Source organism: Fragaria vesca, linkage group LG6 (genome assembly GCF_000184155.1).
Source record: "Fragaria vesca subsp. vesca linkage group LG6, FraVesHawaii_1.0, whole genome shotgun sequence".
In the NCBI taxonomy this organism is placed as follows: domain Eukaryota; kingdom Viridiplantae; phylum Streptophyta; class Magnoliopsida; order Rosales; family Rosaceae; genus Fragaria; species Fragaria vesca.
Genome location: NC_020496.1, coordinates 12427281 through 12446251, shown reverse-complemented (window position 1 = coordinate 12446251; position 18971 = coordinate 12427281). Strand labels below are relative to the sequence as shown.

The 18971-nt window shown below is 43.8% G+C and overlaps 3 protein-coding genes across 3 annotated transcripts; all 3 read left to right on the top strand.

Moving 5' to 3' along the window:
* The first annotated feature begins 2717 nt into the window (after positions 1 to 2717).
* On the top strand, positions 2718 to 4422 carry LOC101309858. The gene is made up of 4 exons (XM_004305285.1): positions 2718 to 2975; positions 3127 to 3954; positions 4042 to 4179; positions 4222 to 4422. Exons 1-4 carry the CDS (start codon positions 2718 to 2720, stop codon positions 4420 to 4422), a joined length of 1425 nt encoding a protein of 474 aa, XP_004305333.1.
* Positions 4423 to 9608: 5186 nt separating this feature from the next.
* LOC101309571 lies at positions 9609 to 15003 on the top strand. Its single transcript, XM_004305284.1, has 3 exons — positions 9609 to 9735; positions 12709 to 12816; positions 14816 to 15003. The coding sequence occupies exons 1-3, from the start codon at positions 9609 to 9611 to the stop codon at positions 14971 to 14973; spliced, it is 393 nt and encodes a 130-aa protein (XP_004305332.1). The 3' UTR covers positions 14974 to 15003.
* Positions 15004 to 17331: 2328 nt separating this feature from the next.
* On the top strand, positions 17332 to 18675 carry LOC101291546 (F-box/kelch-repeat protein At1g57790-like). Its single transcript, XM_004302933.1, has one exon. It carries the CDS (start codon positions 17348 to 17350, stop codon positions 18419 to 18421), a length of 1074 nt encoding a protein of 357 aa, XP_004302981.1. The 5' UTR covers positions 17332 to 17347; the 3' UTR covers positions 18422 to 18675.
* Positions 18676 to 18971: the final 296 nt, after the last annotated feature.

The window sequence follows — 18971 nt, the reverse complement described above, 5'->3', positions numbered from 1 at the left end:
GGTTACACGGATGCTGTGTGTTGCAACATGTTTCAAGAGACACTATTAGGAGAAGCGTTGAGTTGGTTTTACGAGCCCCGGGCCGGCTCGATAAACAATTTCAGGCAATTGGCAGATATGTTTGTGAACCGTTTCATATTGCGTACAGACGGGCAAAGCACAGCCCAGCTGTTCAAGGTGAACCAGGGGCACGGTGAAGGACTAAAAGCTTTCATGAACCACTGGCAAGGAGCCACCGCCAAGGTCAGGAATTTCGATATGAAAGTGGCGGAAGAGGCGTTCGTCCAAGCCCTGTGCGTTGCCCGGGAAGTTCTTATTTGTCGTAAAAATCGAAAACCCGCGGGGTTACGATGAACTAATGGAAATGGCAATTAGGCATGTTCAAGCCGACCACGATACTTAAGGGATCAATCCACGGGTAAGAGAAAGGAGGATAGGAGGACAGAGTCCTAGGGGCAAACAATCCAAGAAGTAAGAACATGGAAAGGGGACCAGGAGGGACAAACTTTCACCCCCAGCAAGAGGTACAAAGAGGGAGGTAGGAAGCCCGCCAAGCAGGTGGGAGGACCGCAGGGGAAAGGCAAAGAGGGTTACCAGGATGGCGGGTTCACAAAAGCGACTCCCGTAGCGAGAGAAAACTTCACAACCTTGACGGCAACTCCTGAGGTAGTGTGGAACGAGAACAAATGTGCAATCCCAAGGCCCCCGACAAGGAAGTTCCCACCGTCAAAGTTGACCAGGGAGGACACTAGGAAGTACTGCGGGTATCATGGGGAGGCCACGCATGCGGTAAACAATTATGTAGAGCTCAAGAGGGAGATAAAGGGGCCAGATAAAAGTAGGCAAACTGTAGCAGTATGTGTTAGGTCAGCGGCAGGGGGCAGGGGTTCCCGTGTACGGGACGATCAACACTATCCGTGGGAGAGCACGGTTAGACCGGAGGAGTAACAAGACAAATAAGCAATGCACAAGGATCAGAGAAAGGCGAGAGATATTTACCTTTGGGAGCTGCTACAATCAGCATGTCAACGTAAGCTAGAGATCGGTGACATTTGTAGAAGGAGAAGAGCAAGGAATCAGGCAGCCTCACGAGGACCCGTTCTTTGTCACCGCGCAGTTGGACCATTATTTATGCAAGAAGATCCTAATTGACACCGGGGCATCGGTGAATGTGTTGTTCAGAAACGCGTGGCAAGCGTTGAGAAGAGGAATAGTAAGCTCACGCAGGATAATGAGCCGTTGATAAGCTTCTCCGGAGACGTGGTACAGCCTTTAGGCTCAGATCACATTCTTATGATCCTGGAGGGTGTAGAGGGGAACACGTTAAGGGTAGGGATAGACTTCATAGTGGTCGACTGTGACTCATCTTACAAAGGGATACTGGGGAGGCCGGCCTTGTGGAAGATAAAAGCCTGCATTGTTGGGCACAAGCTAATGATGAAGCTGTCATCCCCTGCATGAATAGTGACTATCCGAGGCGATCAGCTGGCAGCAAGAGGTTGCTATGCCATCGACTAGGATAATGGAAGGAGGAGGACGGAAGTGTTAATCTCAAGGAACCCTAAGGCCCTCGCGACGGATGCCTACGAGGACCCAAGACTCAATGCTGCGGCAGAAGGTATTCTGAGCAAGAGGCCGAGATCCATTGAGGAGATAGAGCTAGTTTACATCTCAGACGAGTTCCCCGCGAGGAAAGCAAGGATAGGGATGGGGTTGGCCCCTAGAGTGAGGGAGGAACTTACGCGCTTCTTGAAGGACAACATCAAAGCATTTGCCTGGTCATATGCAGATGTCCCCGGGATCTCGAGGGAGATAGTGACGCACCAGTTGGGAATCCGAAAAGGCGTGCCCCTAGTGAGGCAAAAGCGCAGATCATTCGATTCGGCCAAGTACGAAGTCATCAAGGGAGAAGTGCAGAGGCTGCTAGAAATCCAGTTCATCAGAGAAGCCAAGTACCCGCAGTGGTTGGCCAACGTGGTCATGGTTCCTAAGAAAGTAGTGGGGTAGTGGTGAATGTGTGTAGACTATACCAACCTTAACAGGGCAAGCCCCAAAGATAGCTTCCCGTTGCCAGGAATAGACCAACTCGTTGACTCCACCTCTAGGTTTGAAATGCTGAGCTTCATGGACGCGTACGTAGGATACAATCAGATAATGATGGACGCGGCAGATGAAGAACACACTGCGTTCACCATTGACAAAAGAGTGTACTATTACAAGAGGATGTCGTTCGGTTTGAAGAACGCGGGAGCAACCTACCAGCGCCTAATGAATAAGATGTTTGCTAAACAACTTGGAGTAACCATGGAGGTGTATGTGGATGACATGTTGGTGAAAAGTCTTACCGCAGTCAAACATGTAGGCGACTTGCAGGCGGTCTTTGACATCGTCCTCGCGTACGGTATGAGGCTGAACCCGGACAAGTGTTTGTTTAGAGTCACTAAGGGAAAATTCCTGGGCCATGTAATAAGCAGGCAAGGACTTGAAGCAAACCTGGAGAAGGTCCAAGGCATATTAGATATGGAGGTCCCTAAGATAAGGAGCGAGGTGCAGTCCTTAACAGGAAAGATAATAGCCATCGCTAGGTTTGTTTCCAGGCTCACGGACAAGTGTGCGTCATTCTTTAAACTGCTAAAGAGTCAGCACTTCAAGCTAATCAATTGGGGGCCCATGAGGAGGCCTTTAGGAAAATCAAAGAGTATCTAGCCTCAGTCCCTATGTCAAAGCTGATTCCCGGAGAAATGTTATACCTGTACTTAGCAGTGTTCGACACAACAGGGAGTTCAGCCTTAATCAGGACAGATAATGCCATCGAGCTCCCGGTGTATTATGTGGGAAAGGGTTTCACCTTGGCAGAAAGTAGGTACCCGAACATCGAGAAGATGGCTCTGGCGCTCATCGTGACGGCTCGGAAGCTAAGACATTACTTCCAAGCACATTTCATCACCTTATTCACTAATTGCCCGCTCCGGCAGGTTTTGCAGAAGCCGAAAGCGAGCGGGAGGCTGATATACACTACGTGAGTTTGATATACACTACGTGCCGAGAGTAGCCATCAAAGGGCAGGTGGCTGCAGACTTCATCTCGGAGCTTACTCCAATGAAGAACGATGAGGGGCTTCCCTAGAGTAATCAGATTGAGGTGAAGAAGGCCCCTCTGGAGGCAGAGCCAAGTTGGAAGCTGTATGTGGATGGCTCTGTAACCAAAGCCAAGAGCGGAGAGGGAATAATATTAGTCAGCCCGGATGGGTTCAAGTACAAGTACGCCCTAGAATTCAAGTTTGCCACATCCAACAATGCAGCTGAATACAAAGTGTTGATCGGGGGACTACAGTTGCCACAAGAAATAAGAGTAAGGAGAGTACAGGTATTTAGTGACTCGCAGCTGGTGGTGAACCAGGTCAGCGGGACCTTTGAGGCCAACGAGCCACATCTAAATTCCTATCAGACATTGGCAAAGGCTCTCTTGCACAGGTTTGAATCAGCAACGGTCACCCAAGTACCCAGGAAGGAGAACAGTAATGCTGATGCTTTGGCAAGACTAGCCACCGGCACCCGTCAGAAAGGGCGCAAGAAGGTCAAGATCGAGATCCTAGATCGGCCTAGCATTACAAAGACGATCTCGGAGATATTTGCCATCTCCATTGGCCCCAGGGAGCCCACGTGGATGGACCCAATTATTGAGTTCATAAAGGAAGGAGCCCGCCCGAAGAACAGGCGACAGGTGAGGAAGTTGCAGTCGCGGTGTGCCAGATACACCCTGATAAACAACAAGTTATACCGCAGGGGTTATTGCTTCCCCAACCTTAAATGTGTGTCCATAGAGGAAGGTGAGACCATTCTCCGGGATATCCATGAAGGAGTCTGCGACAATCATTCTGGGTCAAGGTCAATGTCCCACAAGGCACTGAGAACGGGATATTTCTGGCCTAACATGGGAAAGATGGAGGAAAAAGTATCAGCGGGATGTCACAAATACCACCAGCATGCTAATAAAGTCCATTCCCCATCCATTGCCCTCTCGATCCTAATGTCTCCATAGCCGTTCGCGCAGTGGGGACCAGACCTAGTCGGGAAGCTCCCCACAGCTCCCGGGCAGTTCAAATATGTCATCGTGGAGGTGGATTACTACACAAAATGGGTTGAAGCAGAACTGTTAAGTCGAATAACCATCGACAGTGTAAAGAACTTCCTCATGAAAAATATCTACTGCAGGTTCTAGGTCCCGGAGACAATCGTCACCCACAACGGCACCCAGTTCAACAACCCAAATCTCATACAATTCACTGAGGACATGGGGACCCAGATGGTGTTCGCATCGGTGGCTCACCCAAAGACCAACGGGCAAATAGAGGCAGTCAACAAGATCATCAAAAAATTGCTAAAGAAGAAGTTGGACGATGCCAAAGGGTTATGGGCATAGAAGCTCCCGGAAGCATTGTGGGCCATCCGGACCGCCGCGATGGAGTCAACGGGAGAAACGCCCTTCAGCATGGCATTCGGCACAGAGGCTGTCATCCCGATTGAGTTGACGGTGCCATCAGGAAAAGTCGAAAACTATAACGAGGAAACTAATGCAGAGGGGCTCCAGCTGAACATGGACCTCATAAAGGAGAAAAGGGAAATGTCCGATCTACACAACCAAGTGTACAAGCAGCGGGTGGCCAGACACTATGACAGTAAGGTTAGACCTCGACCTTTGGGCATGAGAGACTAGGTGATGAAGCGCGTAATGACAAAACCGATGGCTCTTGATCCAACATGGGAGGGACTATATGAAATAGTAGAGGAAGTTGGCCCAGCAACGTTCTACCTGAGGGACCGTGATGGCATAGTCACTTGGCACCCGTGGAACACCGAGCCCCTTAGATTTTACCCTGTTTAGTCGAAGTTGGGTTTGGAAATTGTAAATCATGCCCACCGGATTAGCTAGTCAACTCGAGAGGATGCCTTCATATGTTTTAACAACTAATACAGAAATGAGGAAGTTAAATTCATAACACCCGGAGCAAAAGTAAAATTTGAGTACACCAAGGGGACCCACCAGGTTCAAGAGGCAATCGAATAAAAAAAAAGGAGTAAATACTTGTGATACCCTGTAGTTTACACCTAAAATCAGTTTCATCTCTCTACTTTTTTTTAAAACTGGTATACACCTATACTTTGAATTCTAGACTGATTTGCCTTTGTCGTCAATTGAACCCGTTTTGTGCTTGTTCATAGTTTGTTGTTGATTTTGAAATGAGATTACATATGTTGATTTTTGGGTTTTGTAAACAGTATATCCCTTTGTGTTCAACTTCCACTGAATGAATGACAGTTTCAATGAAAAGCTCTCAAAAAACAGAGCTACACACACATTTTTGACTCATTTGGCGGGAAAATATGATTGATAAAGGGGGGAAATAGAGTCAAGGGTATATTGGACATATTATGTCGATGTGGCAGGTTTCTAGTTGAGTTGGAATCGCAGGACCGGTCATCTCAGCAACTTAACAGTCTTACATAACGGGTTCAATTGACGACAAGGGCAAATCAGTCAAGAATTCAAAGTATAGGGGTATACCAGTTTAAAAAAAAAAGTGAGGGACAAAACTGATTTTAGGTGTAAACTACAGGGTGTCACAAGCATTTACTCTAAAAAAAAACCACCAAAAGGGGAAGTAAATGAGACCCACCAAGAGGCAATCGAACAAAAAACCATTGTGAACCGATAAATAAAAGGGTAGATATCAACCGGACTACCGGGCAAAAATTTGCATCACCAAGAGTCGGCTCGAGGCCATTGTTCAAAAATGAGGAATCCAAAAATTACATAGTCTAGTAGAATACAAAACAAACAAAAAACCTAAGCTTGGTCCTTCTCAACCGAGTCCACTAGTTCTTCTTCGTCCTCGCTCCCGGACTCGATATCATCCTCGTCCTATGCGGTAACGGTTTGAGTCCCGGGAGCAACCTCAGTGAGGAAAGGCTGGGCGTCCTTCAGAGCCTGAGCCTTGGCAGCAAGCAGGTCGGCTACCATCCGAGGGCGGTCAAGGTAACCGTGCTCACTCCATTCATTAAACTTCTCCGTGATGGCCCCATCCCGGGCAGCCTACAGTAGGTCCTTAAACTCCTGAGATGCCTTGTACTCAGCCACCGCATGATCACAGCGCTCGGGGACTAGGCGCTTAAGCTCCGCGATCTCAGACTCCCTCTCTCACAGCTTACCCTCCAAGGGACACAGCTTCTCGAGTCATAGGCGCAGAGACTCCACCTCAGCCTCAAGCTCCGGGACCCAATCGGCTTTGTTCTCCAGCTCCTGGACATGCAGCTGCAGCATGGCCGACTTCTCGGCCAATGAGTTCTTCTCCTTCTCCAAGGACCCCTTCTCGGTCTGAAGAAAGCTCACATGACCGTTCAGCTTGGCCACCTGCTACTTCAGCTCAGAAGGTATCCTCGCTGGCGTCAATCGAGTATACCGCGAAGAGGGCCTCCAAAAAAAAAAAAGAGTTAAGCCGAGAAAGCAACGTGAACGGTTAAAAAAAAAGGGAGACCTGGGCACTAACCTTCATCAGGTGCTCCTGAGCAATCTGTCGGGACTCAGCGGGGGAGCCTTCCTTGAACCTCACCCGGCCGAGGTCAATACCCTTTAGGTCCCGGATCATAGCACGCACGAACTTTTCGTCCGCACAGCCGTACTCATCGAGGACCTGCCTGATTGGGGTCTTCGATATGATAGGAACGGGAGGGGCAAGCAGAGACAACGAGGGAGCAGAACCTCCAGGCGCCACTCTAGGTCTCTTTGGGTTTGGGGTGAGGTTCCCGGAGACATCCTTCCCTGTGTAGGTCACCTGGGAGTCCAGAGCAGCTTGACCCTTCTTCTTCGAGTGGTGGTGGCGTTTCTTTTTTTTGCCAAGATTCACTGTCGCCAGGGAGCTTCCGGGAGGATGTGGAGGAGCCACGGTCCCGTAGGCTTCGTCCGGAACCTCCAACACCTTTTGGGACTCCAAGACACGCACTGATTGCGTGTCCAGGTCCACCTCCGTGCGGGAGGCAACTTCCCCCACATTCAGCAGCTTCATTAGGAGATCTTGATCCTTCTCCATGTCGAGCGGGCGGTTAGGACGAGGGGCACGCTGAGAGATTTTGCCTGCAAGAAAAATCAATAAGTACATTATTCCAATCGGGTATTTAAAACAAAAACAAAACAACATAAAAGCAACACAAGCAAGATATGGAACCCACTGGGCAGTCTACCCATCTTGCAATGTACTAGCACAGCCCCAATTCGGGCGATGCACTCCCTCTCGACCGACGTCAACGAGTAATCTTGATCCCCTATGGCCCGGAAGTAATTAGGAACGATGTGCTATCTCATCTTTCGCTGTCATGAGCTGCCCACCAGAACTACCTTAGCGCGCCACTCCTTGTTTATGGAGGACGGGAAATCTGTGACGATAAACTTGTAATCCCGTGCAGTAAAGCTTACGCACCTGGAGCTCCCCGCCTTCTTTGAGTATGACAACCGATACAATGCGCGAAACTCGTTGATCGTGGGTCACCCCATATTGGACAAAGAGTAGAGGCACCCTAGCCCTAGAAGTTGACGCCACTGGTCCGGGGGGACCTAGCCGGGAGCCAGTTGAAGCATGCTCAACATGTACTGCACATATTAAGGAAGCGGCATCGAGAACCCATTCCTAAACATATTGTCGTGCACCGTGATGAAGTGATCTTGAGGAGCAGAAGCTAACTCTCCGGGACGTAGTCCGCGTAGCGGGATGTCCGTGGGAATGTCCCACTTCTCCTCGAATTGCTCGATCTCCTCAGGCGTGAGACTAGACACTAGCTTGTCGCAAACCCTACCATCCTCCAAATGGTGTAGGACCCAGGTGATGGGGATAGCCTCGAAGACTTCCCCTACGCCGCTGTCTTGAACGAAAACTAATGGGTGATTGGGGCTCGAGCAAGAAGACTCGGAGGGAGAAACAACCCGAGTGGTAACCCTATGAGTTGGTCGCTGCAGATATCCTTCCATCCTTTCGTCATCATTAGCGAGAGACCGCTGAGATGAACCGGAGACGCTGGCGTCCGTTGTTCGAGGATTCATTAGCCCTAAAAGAAAAAAAAAAGAGGGTTGGCGGCAAAACCTTAAGACCTATCAGATCTACTAAGTTACGCCGCCACCAGAAGGGGAAAGCAACGCTCAGGCAGAACCTTAAACTAAAAAAAAAAACCCAGTACCCAATATAATCAAAAGATGACGCCTATGCATATCCTACCCAAATCAAGCAAAACTTGCATAAATCAAACAATCAGAAAGCAAGTGCTCACTAGATGTTAGAGGCCGGAGGCTCGCCAGAGCAAAAAAGGGACCGCAACGCGCAATCGCAACGCCGGCGGCAGCAGGAAGAGTGCAAGCAACCTCTCCTTTTTGTGATCCTAACCCTGGATTTAAGGTGGCGAAGAAAACGAAGGAGATCCCATAAAGTGCAAAAAGAGAATGCAGAGAAAGAGGAGAGAATGCAGAGAGGGTTGAAACGAAGAGAGGACTGAATAAGAATGTCAGACAGAAGGGGGGACTAAGGCATATATACGAAGAGGGGGGAAAGGACGCCTCGGTTCCTCCCAATTCGCATTAAAAATTCCATTAACTACAAACGAGGAAATCTGAGCGGTCGAGCTCCACCGCAGGATCATGACACGTGCCCCACTGTGAGGTACTTCTCGAAGAAGAGAGGGTTGAAACGACGTGCATTAATTGCACGTCCTTCCATCCCCCCTATAGTGTCATTTGGCAAACATGCATTTAATGTTTTGACAGACCCTTACCAACCCCACACCACTGCTCGGGATCCGATAGTGAGACACTCCGGGACTAGCAGCAACCAAAAAAAACCAACGACATCCTTCAGATCCCGGGGAATAACTATCGGGAGGACATCCCATAAACTGTTCAGTCTCAAAACAACATAAACCCACCGAGAGGCAAGCGAGCCTGCATGACGATATTAGCATATCCCTGGCCACTATGTACAACTTGGCCCGCTGATCCCTTTTTCACCGAAAAAAACAAACCACAAGGCAATATCCATCGGGTTACCGTACATTCCAACTAAACGGTTCACGCGGAAAGCAGGTCAATAATTAGGCCTAGAGAGACAAAAATTTGGACTAAGCACCAACGAGCCATAAGAATCTTGATCCTCGGATACCAACTAACGAGGTAGTGCCAAATTATTTCATTATTACTACACCTCGGAAACATATCACCGGGAAGCATGGCCCAACCAACTAGAGCCATGCGAAACGTAAGTCCCTCGTACAGCTCTCGGAGGAGGTGACTTAGGCAGTTCATATCGTTCCCCTCACACGGAGAATAGTGACCTAATAACCCACGCGGGGATCATACCCTGCGCTTGAGCAGAAACACATGATATGGAAAGGCTCGCTACCTTCGTCCATCGAAACACCAACCCGTTCAAACATGTCCTGAGTACGAACTTGGGGGGATTGGGATCGGGTACTCGTTGGTATTTTGCCAAATCGTGGGCCGTTACTTCAAGTCCCCACTCGTAGTTAGGGAGACTTGTAGTTGGTAGCAAGTAAATACCTCCTCGGCCCACGATGCTACCAGAAGCCCAACACGTTGCAGACCGAGCAGGCCTCATCTTGGAGGTCGCTGTAGTCTGGGCTGGGCAGGAGGCATGCAACAAAGGGCCAAACACGCAAACCACGCAAACCACAACAACAAGTTTGTCCCACATCGTATAACAGGCAAGAAAGAAGTCCACGCGGGCCTATAAATGCAATGTCAAAGTCAACCAAGAAGGTAAGAAATCTCCTAGCATTAAATACTATACCAACCTCGTAACTGACTTAATCATCGGAGAGAGAAATACCGGAAAGTCTCGATCAATCTCCTCTTGCAGGTAACTAGTCAACGACAACCAAGGGCAGAGATCATGCCAAAATCTTCTACGAGGTCTACGAGATCTTGTAGAAACAGTCTCTTATTTTTTATATACTAATCTTCTTTTTATTATTGATTTTCTAAGCTTTATTTCTTTTCTTCTTCTGTTTTTGAAAGAAAGACGATGGTTTTATTAGAATGTCTCAATGGTTACAGATAGAGGCACAAACGCCTTGTAGAGCTGGGGATGTATCACCTAACCAGCGAAAAGTAATTCCAGAGCTAAGAGCCAACTTAGCCAGCTTGTGAGCAGCCCAGTTAGACTCTCTGTACACATGAGTGAAGAAAGAAGAATGGAACTAGATCAGATTGAATTTGATGTCCTTTACCACCATACCAAAACCAAAATCATCACACTGAGACGATTTCTTGCCATTTACTAGCTTTAGGCAATCAGACTTCATAACCACAGGAGAAAGAGTAAACTCCACAGCCAATTCACTTGAAACCCTTCCTGCTACTGCCTCCACCAATTTCGGGGAATTAACATTGTCAATCTAGATACATGCTCCTCCTACTACTTCTGCATTTGAGTTTCTGATCATCACTCCAACACCACCACACCGAGTAATAATATCAAAGGCTCCATCTAAGTTAGCCTTAAGCCATGGAGGTACCCACGGTTTGAGCTGCCTCCTTGCATTACTTTTCTTCTTACCAATAGACCTCAACAACAGTACATAAGAACGAATTTGATAGAAAAGGTAACTGTGAGGATGTACTTTATTTTCCCAAAGTCGTTGATTCTGTTATTTCCATCCTGACCATAGAATGACTAGCAAAAGAGCAAAATCTTCGGACGAAAGAGTAGTACCACATGCAATCAACCAGTCCATAACTGACATTGGTTAAGATATAAACTGAAATACTCCTCTCAATTTCGGAAAAAATTAATTAACTCCTTAATGAAGCAACAATCTCTAGAAATATTCTCAAAAGATGCATCCTCCGCATTACAGAAATAATAGTCAACTGTTAAGAAAACTCTTTTTTGAAATGGTTGGAAGGATAGAAGAACAAACTTTCCAAGTGTGAACTTTTATTTTACCTGGAAGGTGTGCGTGCCAGACTTGTTTCCAGAAGCTAGTAGTGCTCACATCATTAGAAGCAGATTGGTTGTTATGCAGTAATCCTCCTGCCAAATGATATGCCGATTTAGTAGAAAAATGTCCCTTAGGATCATAATGTCATATGAGTTTATCAGGAGACGAACTCTTCCGAAGGGGAATACACAAGATCAACTCCACATCTGTTTCTTTGAAATATTCCTCAAGCACCGGTTCTAAGAACGATCAACATAAATACAATCGCTAACCTGAGAGCAACGATGACTCAATCCAAGGATCCTCCCATGCATGGACAAAAGTACCATCATCAATCTTCCAACGAGTACCATTAACCAACAAATCTCTAGCCTCAAAAATACCTTTCCAACAAGCCGAAGGAGCTACCGGTTGGTGTGCCGTCCAAAAGTCATTATTAGGAAAATAACGAGCTTTATACAATATGCCAATGAGAGAATTAGGATTTCAAACTAAACGCCATCCCTGTTTTGAAAGCAATAAGCTTTATTTCTTTAATTTCTTTTGGTTTTGTTAACTAATGATCGATTTTTGGTGATTTCGAGATATAATTCATGAGATATATGAATATAATCACTTAGATTAATATTTATAGATATTGAAGTTAAATATAATGTATATGTATGTTAAATATGACAAAAAAATAGGGTCTTGTATCACATATAACCCTTGCAAATTTTTTTTTTAAAATAACATAAGGTCATATTCGGCCCATTTTGGCTCTATCTAGCCCTAACCAAAAAGCCGGCCCTACCCGGCCATTTTAGCCCTAACAAAATAGGCCTTTAGGGCCGGTAAGGGCTTACATATTTAAGGCTCGGCCCTACCCTATCATGTTCTAAATTTTGTTGACTTTGACCAAGCTCTACCCTACCCTAAGCCCTAAAATTTAGGATAGGATCGGCCCTAGCCCTACCCTTGATGACCCCGCTCTGCTTATTGATTACTGAGATCGATTAAGAGTAGTGAAATAAAAAATCTTTTATAAGTTTCAACTCTGAACGGCGCATGGTTGGAAAAATACATGTGAGAACATTATACACATGCAAGTGATTGTTTCATTGGTAAACATGACGATGTACCTGGCCTAAATCAATTACAAATGTATAATATCATCTCGTGCATGCCACTTATGGCAATGTGACTTGGATCCTCTCCTCATGAAACCATCTGGGTCAATCTTAAAGTACGGCTAGGATTTCTCTTACTTTATTTTTAGAGACAATCATCATCTTTTTTCCCAACGCAAACTGAGAAATCCTGACCTTATATTTATGATTAGATGACCCAGATGATTTCATGAGGCAATCCTCTCCTATGAGAGAGGATTTGGATTCATGGCGATGTAAAGTTCTCAACTGTTCGACTGGTTGTGAAACTTATCTCTTCAACTTTACTAGAAAAACAATATCTTTGTGTTTCTCTCTCTCTCTCTCTCTCTCTCTCATTTTTCATTTGTCCACTCAATTCAACTTATTGTTGATATTTTCGAAATTGCAAAATAGCTAGATCTAAAACCAAATTCATAATTTCAAGGTTGAGATCTGATTGTTCTTCACGTACCATTGTAATCTCCGTTTATCGTATTATCTTTGAAACCCCAATACCTCTAATTTCCTTACACACTAGAAGAAATTAAATCTAGTTCATTATTCACGTCGAAGTTTGTCAGATCTGGATGATAATCCATCCCCCCCCCCCCCCTCCGAGGCGAGGAATCCTCGATCATCCTCTCTCCATCTCCGTCGTTGTTGTCACCGTGTCGCGCTTTCATCTCCTGGTATAATATTTCATTCTGTATTTTAATATTTTACCTTATATAAAAATCTTGGTTAATTTTATCTATATATTCAAGTTTGGAGATTTAGTTTGTGACATAATATTCCCAAAATTAAATTTTGAGAATCATTGGCTTGCATCATTTTTTAAACATTAGATGTACTGCTTTTCATTTGCACGAGTTTAGTTTCACACTATTGGTAAATATGCTTGTTAACTCCTTTATGATAAACATAGTTGAAAAGTTGAATTATTAGACATTAGAATGTGTGATCGTGTTACATATCTAGTGATCTTTTCAGTATGTCACCACTATGTGAGAGTAATTAGAGTCGTTATTAAAGTAGTACGCATTGCTAGTTGGAGCCTAGTGGAGTACATGTGTATTGTCGGAATTCCTGATATTATTTCAGGTCTTTGTGATCAAGGGTTTAAGCTTAATGTTACCTCTTGTATTGAATAGTTTCATTAATCAAGGCTTGAGTGCAGCCGTACCAGCCCTATATTTAAAAAATTAAAAAATAACACAGAATTTCTGTATGATAAACAAATGAGAGCTCGCTCTCTCCGCTTTGTGGCGACCAACCCTAGCTAGGCTTTAATCTCTGGGTGTCGCTACATTGTTTCAGCGGTGTGTGGTGCTTTTGATTCTAGATCTCTTAAGGCGATGACTTGGTGATGCTGGTGACAAGATTGGGTGGCAAACTTGTCTAGAGGCTGAAAAGGTCGAACCATCTTTCTTGTTGGGCAGAGGTTGGATTAGTCTTTGAGTTTATGGTCAATGTGGTGGCTGAGAATCTCTTAAGCCCAATTTTGGAGATCTGAGTTTTCTCTCGGACATCGTGCTTCCCTGGTGTCGCTGGTTTGTTTCCGCGAAGATCGATGAAAGCACCGATTTGGGTGCCCAGAGAAAGTTTAGATCTGGGTCAGATCTAGGTGCTTAGAGTAAGATTGGCTTGGGCTAATGTGGGCTTGACTTGGGGGGGGATGGGCTTTCTCAAGACCTACTCATTGTTGGGCTCGGATCCTCGACCCAGGAGTTTGGATTTGGCTGATTTGGGCTCTGATCAGTTTTGGATTAGAGGTCCAGACACATGGTTACTGTGGCCTAGACACATCGTTTCTGTTCTTGCGGAGTCGATTGGTAACGTTTGAGTTTTTTACACCCTTAGTGGCCTTCGTTCTCTCGGGGTTCACATCCTGCTCTCCTAGCAAGGTGTACTTCCCAAGCTATGAATATGATCTTAGCTACGGTTACGATTACTCTCACAATTACACTGCTATCATGTCATATGTAGTCAAGCAATGTTGTTCGACATTAAGTCACACCCTGGTTACTTTTCATTGTAGACGTGTCTGTGTATCTGATTATCTTTTTGTTTTTCTTCTCATTACAAATAATTGTGGGTCAATTATTTGTAAATGAGTGTATGACATATATCACAGAACCATAAACAATCACATGATTCTTCAAACAAAAAAACCTCATGATAAACATACCTTCACTCTTTTTTTCCAAATAACATATATACCTTCAACTTATGTTTTACATGATTGAATAATTCATGTATGGTTTAATGTTTTTAAGTAGTTTAAGTATTATCATTTTGACAATAACATCTCCAACATATTCTAGCTTGAGCTAATTTACCACTGCAATCAGATTGGTTATATGAAAGTTTCGCTTTTACTAAATTTAGACAATTGCTAAAAGAGTAAAAGCTATACAACCATGTTAAATTATTATTTTTTTGTTAGTTTAGCTTTACTGGCCGGTTAAGCAAAAGTTCAAATTTTACTATTTTAAAATTGAATAGTAACTTTAGCTAAAATGACCAGCTATAGTTAGCTAGTGAAATCATGAATAAGCAGAATAGCTTAAGGAAATATTATATTATCTCTCCTCTTGTTAGGTCTTAGGGATTCTGGGAAGTCTGTATGTTATAAGTTTGGATGTGAAAGTACATGAGTAATGGACTAACGGTGCTCGATCATTGCAGAAAAGAAGCTTGTTGCAAATACTACTCACAAAGAGCAAACTGGTTTGATATTGAACACTAGTCCACTCTGCTGCCCCAGGATGACAAGTGCTAATAGCAACACTGTGGACCGGATTGACATGTTTTATGGTAAAAACAATGCAGCTTGTAGAAGTTGAGGGAGCTGAGAATGCAACAATCTGATAAGACAACTCAAATCATGGTAAATTGATACCTCCTGAGTAAATGGATTGAAAAAGAAGATCGTCCCCAAATTTTGGAAAGCACATGAGTAATGGTGCACAGAAGTGGCAGCTGAATGCCATCTCTTGCATACAGCAGATACTCGAATATTATCATCTACATATAAACGAGACGCGGTGACTTCCAAAATTTCCATACGAAACCTGACCAGGTTTGAAACTCCAATTCTCATTCTTCCTGTTTCTAGTTCTTTTGTACTAATTGACGTTGTTTCAGTTAAACTATAGCATAATTACTGTCAGTGCTGATAATGAACACATAAAACTCATGATTGATCACATATTTCATATTTTTAGTTAAAATAAGAGAACCATCATCATCCGATCTTCATATTAGAATTGCTTATTACTATTGCAAATTCATGAGCACAATTATGTGCTAGCTAATCTTAGGGAGCTAGCCATTAAGGAAATAGAATTTGGATATTTGGTTTCACTTGAGGCTTCTCATGGTGGTGAGCCCTATTCTTTTATGCACTCCAAGTATTGGATTTAGACAGCTAGGCTTCACCAACAACTTTATATCGAAATGAACATTATATGTTTTGCTACTCTTTAGTCTTTGATTCACTCTTCGCACCGCTCTGAAAATGAGTTAACCACCACAAGTGGTCGAATTGGTAAGAGTCTTAATGTGGAACCTCCATACCTAGGTTCAAATCCTGCTGACATTAATTGGAGTTTAATCCCAATTTATTCTTGATCGCTACAGGGGGAGGGCGTTCTGATATGATCTCTCTGCGCGGATTAGCCTCTAGGCCCAGAAAATTTTTGGAGATACCTACGTCGATACTCTCAATAAAAAAAACTATGAAATTGAGCAAATGTGTCTTACGTCCACATTTGAGACATGAATGAAGCCAGGGCGCGCTAGGCTAAAAAGAAAAAGATAGAAGTTGAAGTTCTTTGTTTGGTATAACAGGCTCCTTCATGCTACTAGTGTGGCATGGCCTAGCGGAAAACCGAAGAATAATTTGCTGAGTATACTTTGGTGTTGGGCCAAAATGAACATTCATCAATTATAACAAATTTTGGAGGTGTCAAAAAAGTGAAGTGAAATATAGCTATAATCCCCTTTCTGTGTGTCAGTTTTCGTAACTCATTTACTTTTGTTTGATAAAAGCTCATGCAGAACTGTAACGAAATCCAGAATCATAAGTATTTCGTGCTCAAGAAAGAAAAAAGTATGAAGAAAAACGGAAGAAATCTTAATGAGAATCCGGGTCGCAAGCACACATTACCACCCTATTCATGTTTTACCAGAACTCTGGTGAAAGCATTTTTACTGTCTTGAATTAATCTTTACCTCAAGTTACTTTGTTGTCATAACCACATGAAAAATCATGATTCATATTTCCAAAGTAAATCAGTCAGGTCAATCAAGTCCAAAACTTTACTGTGAAAATGTGGAAAGCATTGCTTCCCTGATTTACCCTGAGGGATCAATTCACACGTGTAGTAGTGACGAGTGCTATAAATAGCTTCCCACATTTCTCAGCTCTTCTCATCTCCCTATCTGTCTGTGTGGGGAAGCTTCAACTGGGTGTTCATCATGACAGGGAGGAAGAGGAAGTTGAATTTGTAAGATTTGATCTTTGCTGGTTCACATTTAAACTGCATGTTTCAATTTGGTTGTGTTGTTTTTATTCACTATGGATCAGGACATGATTGTAAAGCTGTAAATTTTGATCAGTTTTGGGTTTGGGGAAGGATTGTTAGAATACCCGGGTCAGGAATACGGTTTAATTGTTGATAATTGAATTGAATCATGAGAATTTAGGTTGGTTTTTGAAATATGGTTTGTAGCCGCGGCATGGAAATGAATTAGGGGTTTAGAGAATTCCGAGCAATTTGGATTTTAGAAGAGGTTTTTGAAAATAATGCACATGTTTTGAATCAAGACTAAGCTTTGATTGGTGAGAATTTTAAATTAATCATGATTTCATGAATAGTTAGATGGGTTTTGTGAGGAAGGGGTTGTTGCTGTTGCTTAGACAGATGAAGATAACAAAAATTGGTGCAATTTGAGGCTTATAATAGTGTCCAGCAGGTTTTTGGGGTAAGGGATAGATTGAAGTTTTAACAATTGGGGTCAGGATTTTAGCTATTTTTTCTTTTTGAAAAAACGTAGATAATATCTTTAGATTAATTAGAACATGATTGTGCTCATGATAGTTCTTTTATTAATATGTATTTTATAACTCAATCTGGAATTATTTTACCAATCCCAGTTTTTTGTCAGTACTAACAGTATTTATGCTATAGGTTAACTGAAACAGCATCAACTAGTATGAGAACAGCTAGATACAGGAAAAAGGAGAATTTGGAGCTTCAAACCTGGTCAGAGCTCCCTATAGAACTTCTTGAAGTCATTTCGTCTCGTTTATCTCTAGATGATAATATTCAAGCATCTGCTGTATGCAAGAGATGGCATTCAGCTGCCGTTTCCGTGCGGGTAGTCAACCGGGCACCATTACTCATGTTCTTTCCCAAATTTGGTGACCTGTTTGAATTTTATGATCCATCACAGCGCAGATTCCACACTGTGGGCTTTCCTCAGCTGAATGGGTCTAGAGTTTGCTACACCAAAGGTGGCTGGTTATTGCTATACAGACCCAGAACTCTCCGTGTGTTCTTTTTCAATCCTTTTACTCAGGAGGTGGTCAAGTTACCAAGATTTGAGTTGGCGTATCAGATTGTTGCATTCTCTGCTCCGCCAACTTCTACAAGCTGCATTGTTTTTACCATAAAACATGTCAATCCCACAGTTGTTGCTATCAGCACTTGTCATCCTGGGGCACAAGAGTGGACAACTGTTCAATATCAAAACCGGTTACCCTTTGTCAGCAGCATTTGGAACAAGCTTGTTTTCTGCAATGACCTCTTTTACTGTCAAAGCCTCACAGGTTGGGTGGGTGTATTCAACCCACAAGAACGAACTTGGAGTGTCCTTTCAGTTCCTCCTCCCAAATGCCCCGAGAAATTTTTCGCTAAGAATTGGTGGAAGGGTAAGTTTATGACTGAAAAGGATGGAGATATATTAGTTGTATATACATGTTCTACTGAAAACCCGATTGTATTCAAGTTGGACCAGGGAAACATGGTCTGGGAAGAGATCAAAAACCTAGATGGTGCGACTGTTTTTGCTAGTTTCTTGACAACATATGCAAACACCAACCTCCCTGCAATAAAGAGAAATAGTATCTACTTCTCCAAAATTCGTTATTATGGAAGGCAGTGCATATCATACTCACTGGAGGATGGCAGATATCATCCTCGCAACGAGTGCCATGACTGGGGAGAGCAAGATCCTTTCAAGACCATCTGGATTGACCCACCAGAAGGCTTTGCAAGATTCGACTAATGAAGACTTCTCAAGCTTCAATGAATGAAGACTCCTCATGCTTCAATGAATGAAGACTTCTCAGTCTCAAGCTATAAGTAATGGAGTTTCTAATAGAAAGTTCAGTATGGTAGTTTTATTAGATGTTGTATCTTAGATGGTTTAAGTAAGTGCTGTTTGTTGTTCTCATTTGTGAACTTATTTTGAACTTCTGTTGCTTTGTGGACTAGTTATCTCGGAGTAATACAATGCATGCAACACAGTTTCATATCCTTGCTCTTACAGTCTATCTGGTTTCGGTGACACTGACAACATTTGTCCCGCAAAGAATCCATTTCAGAAATGAGAATTTCTCTTTTATTTTGTGATGCTAGTATGACGCTTATCAAGTTCAGATTACAAAAGAAATCTCCATTGTCAGTAGTTGTCCATGCTTCTAGGATCTAGTCCGTCAGAGTTCGAAGACCGCCTGGGAAGTTTGTAGAAAGCTATGGAAAGAGTGGCCAGTTTTCCTAAGCCCTACTCATTTGAAGGTTGGGACAAAAGTGAAACCCAATTGACCTTTGTAACT

Excerpts from the sequence above, each read along its gene's own strand:
- LOC101291546 (XM_004302933.1), top strand. The coding sequence starts at position 17,348 with ATGAGAACAGCTAGATACAGGAAAAAGGAGAATTTGGAGCTTCAAACC.
- LOC101309858 (XM_004305285.1), top strand. The coding sequence starts at position 2,718 with ATGTCAAAGCTGATTCCCGGAGAAATGTTATACCTGTACTTAGCAGTG. Across the intron at positions 2,976-3,126 it reads CTAATTGCCCGCTCCGGCAG|AGTAATCAGATTGAGGTGAA; the intron begins GTTTTGCAGAAG and ends GGGCTTCCCTAG. Across the intron at positions 3,955-4,041 it reads TGGGAAAGATGGAGGAAAAA|CCGTTCGCGCAGTGGGGACC; the intron begins GTATCAGCGGGA and ends ATGTCTCCATAG.
- LOC101309571 (XM_004305284.1), top strand. The coding sequence starts at position 9,609 with ATGCTACCAGAAGCCCAACACGTTGCAGACCGAGCAGGCCTCATCTTG. Across the intron at positions 9,736-12,708 it reads CACGCAAACCACAACAACAA|ATCTGGATGATAATCCATCC; the intron begins GTTTGTCCCACA and ends GAAGTTTGTCAG. Across the intron at positions 12,817-14,815 it reads TGTCGCGCTTTCATCTCCTG|AAAAGAAGCTTGTTGCAAAT; the intron begins GTATAATATTTC and ends CGATCATTGCAG.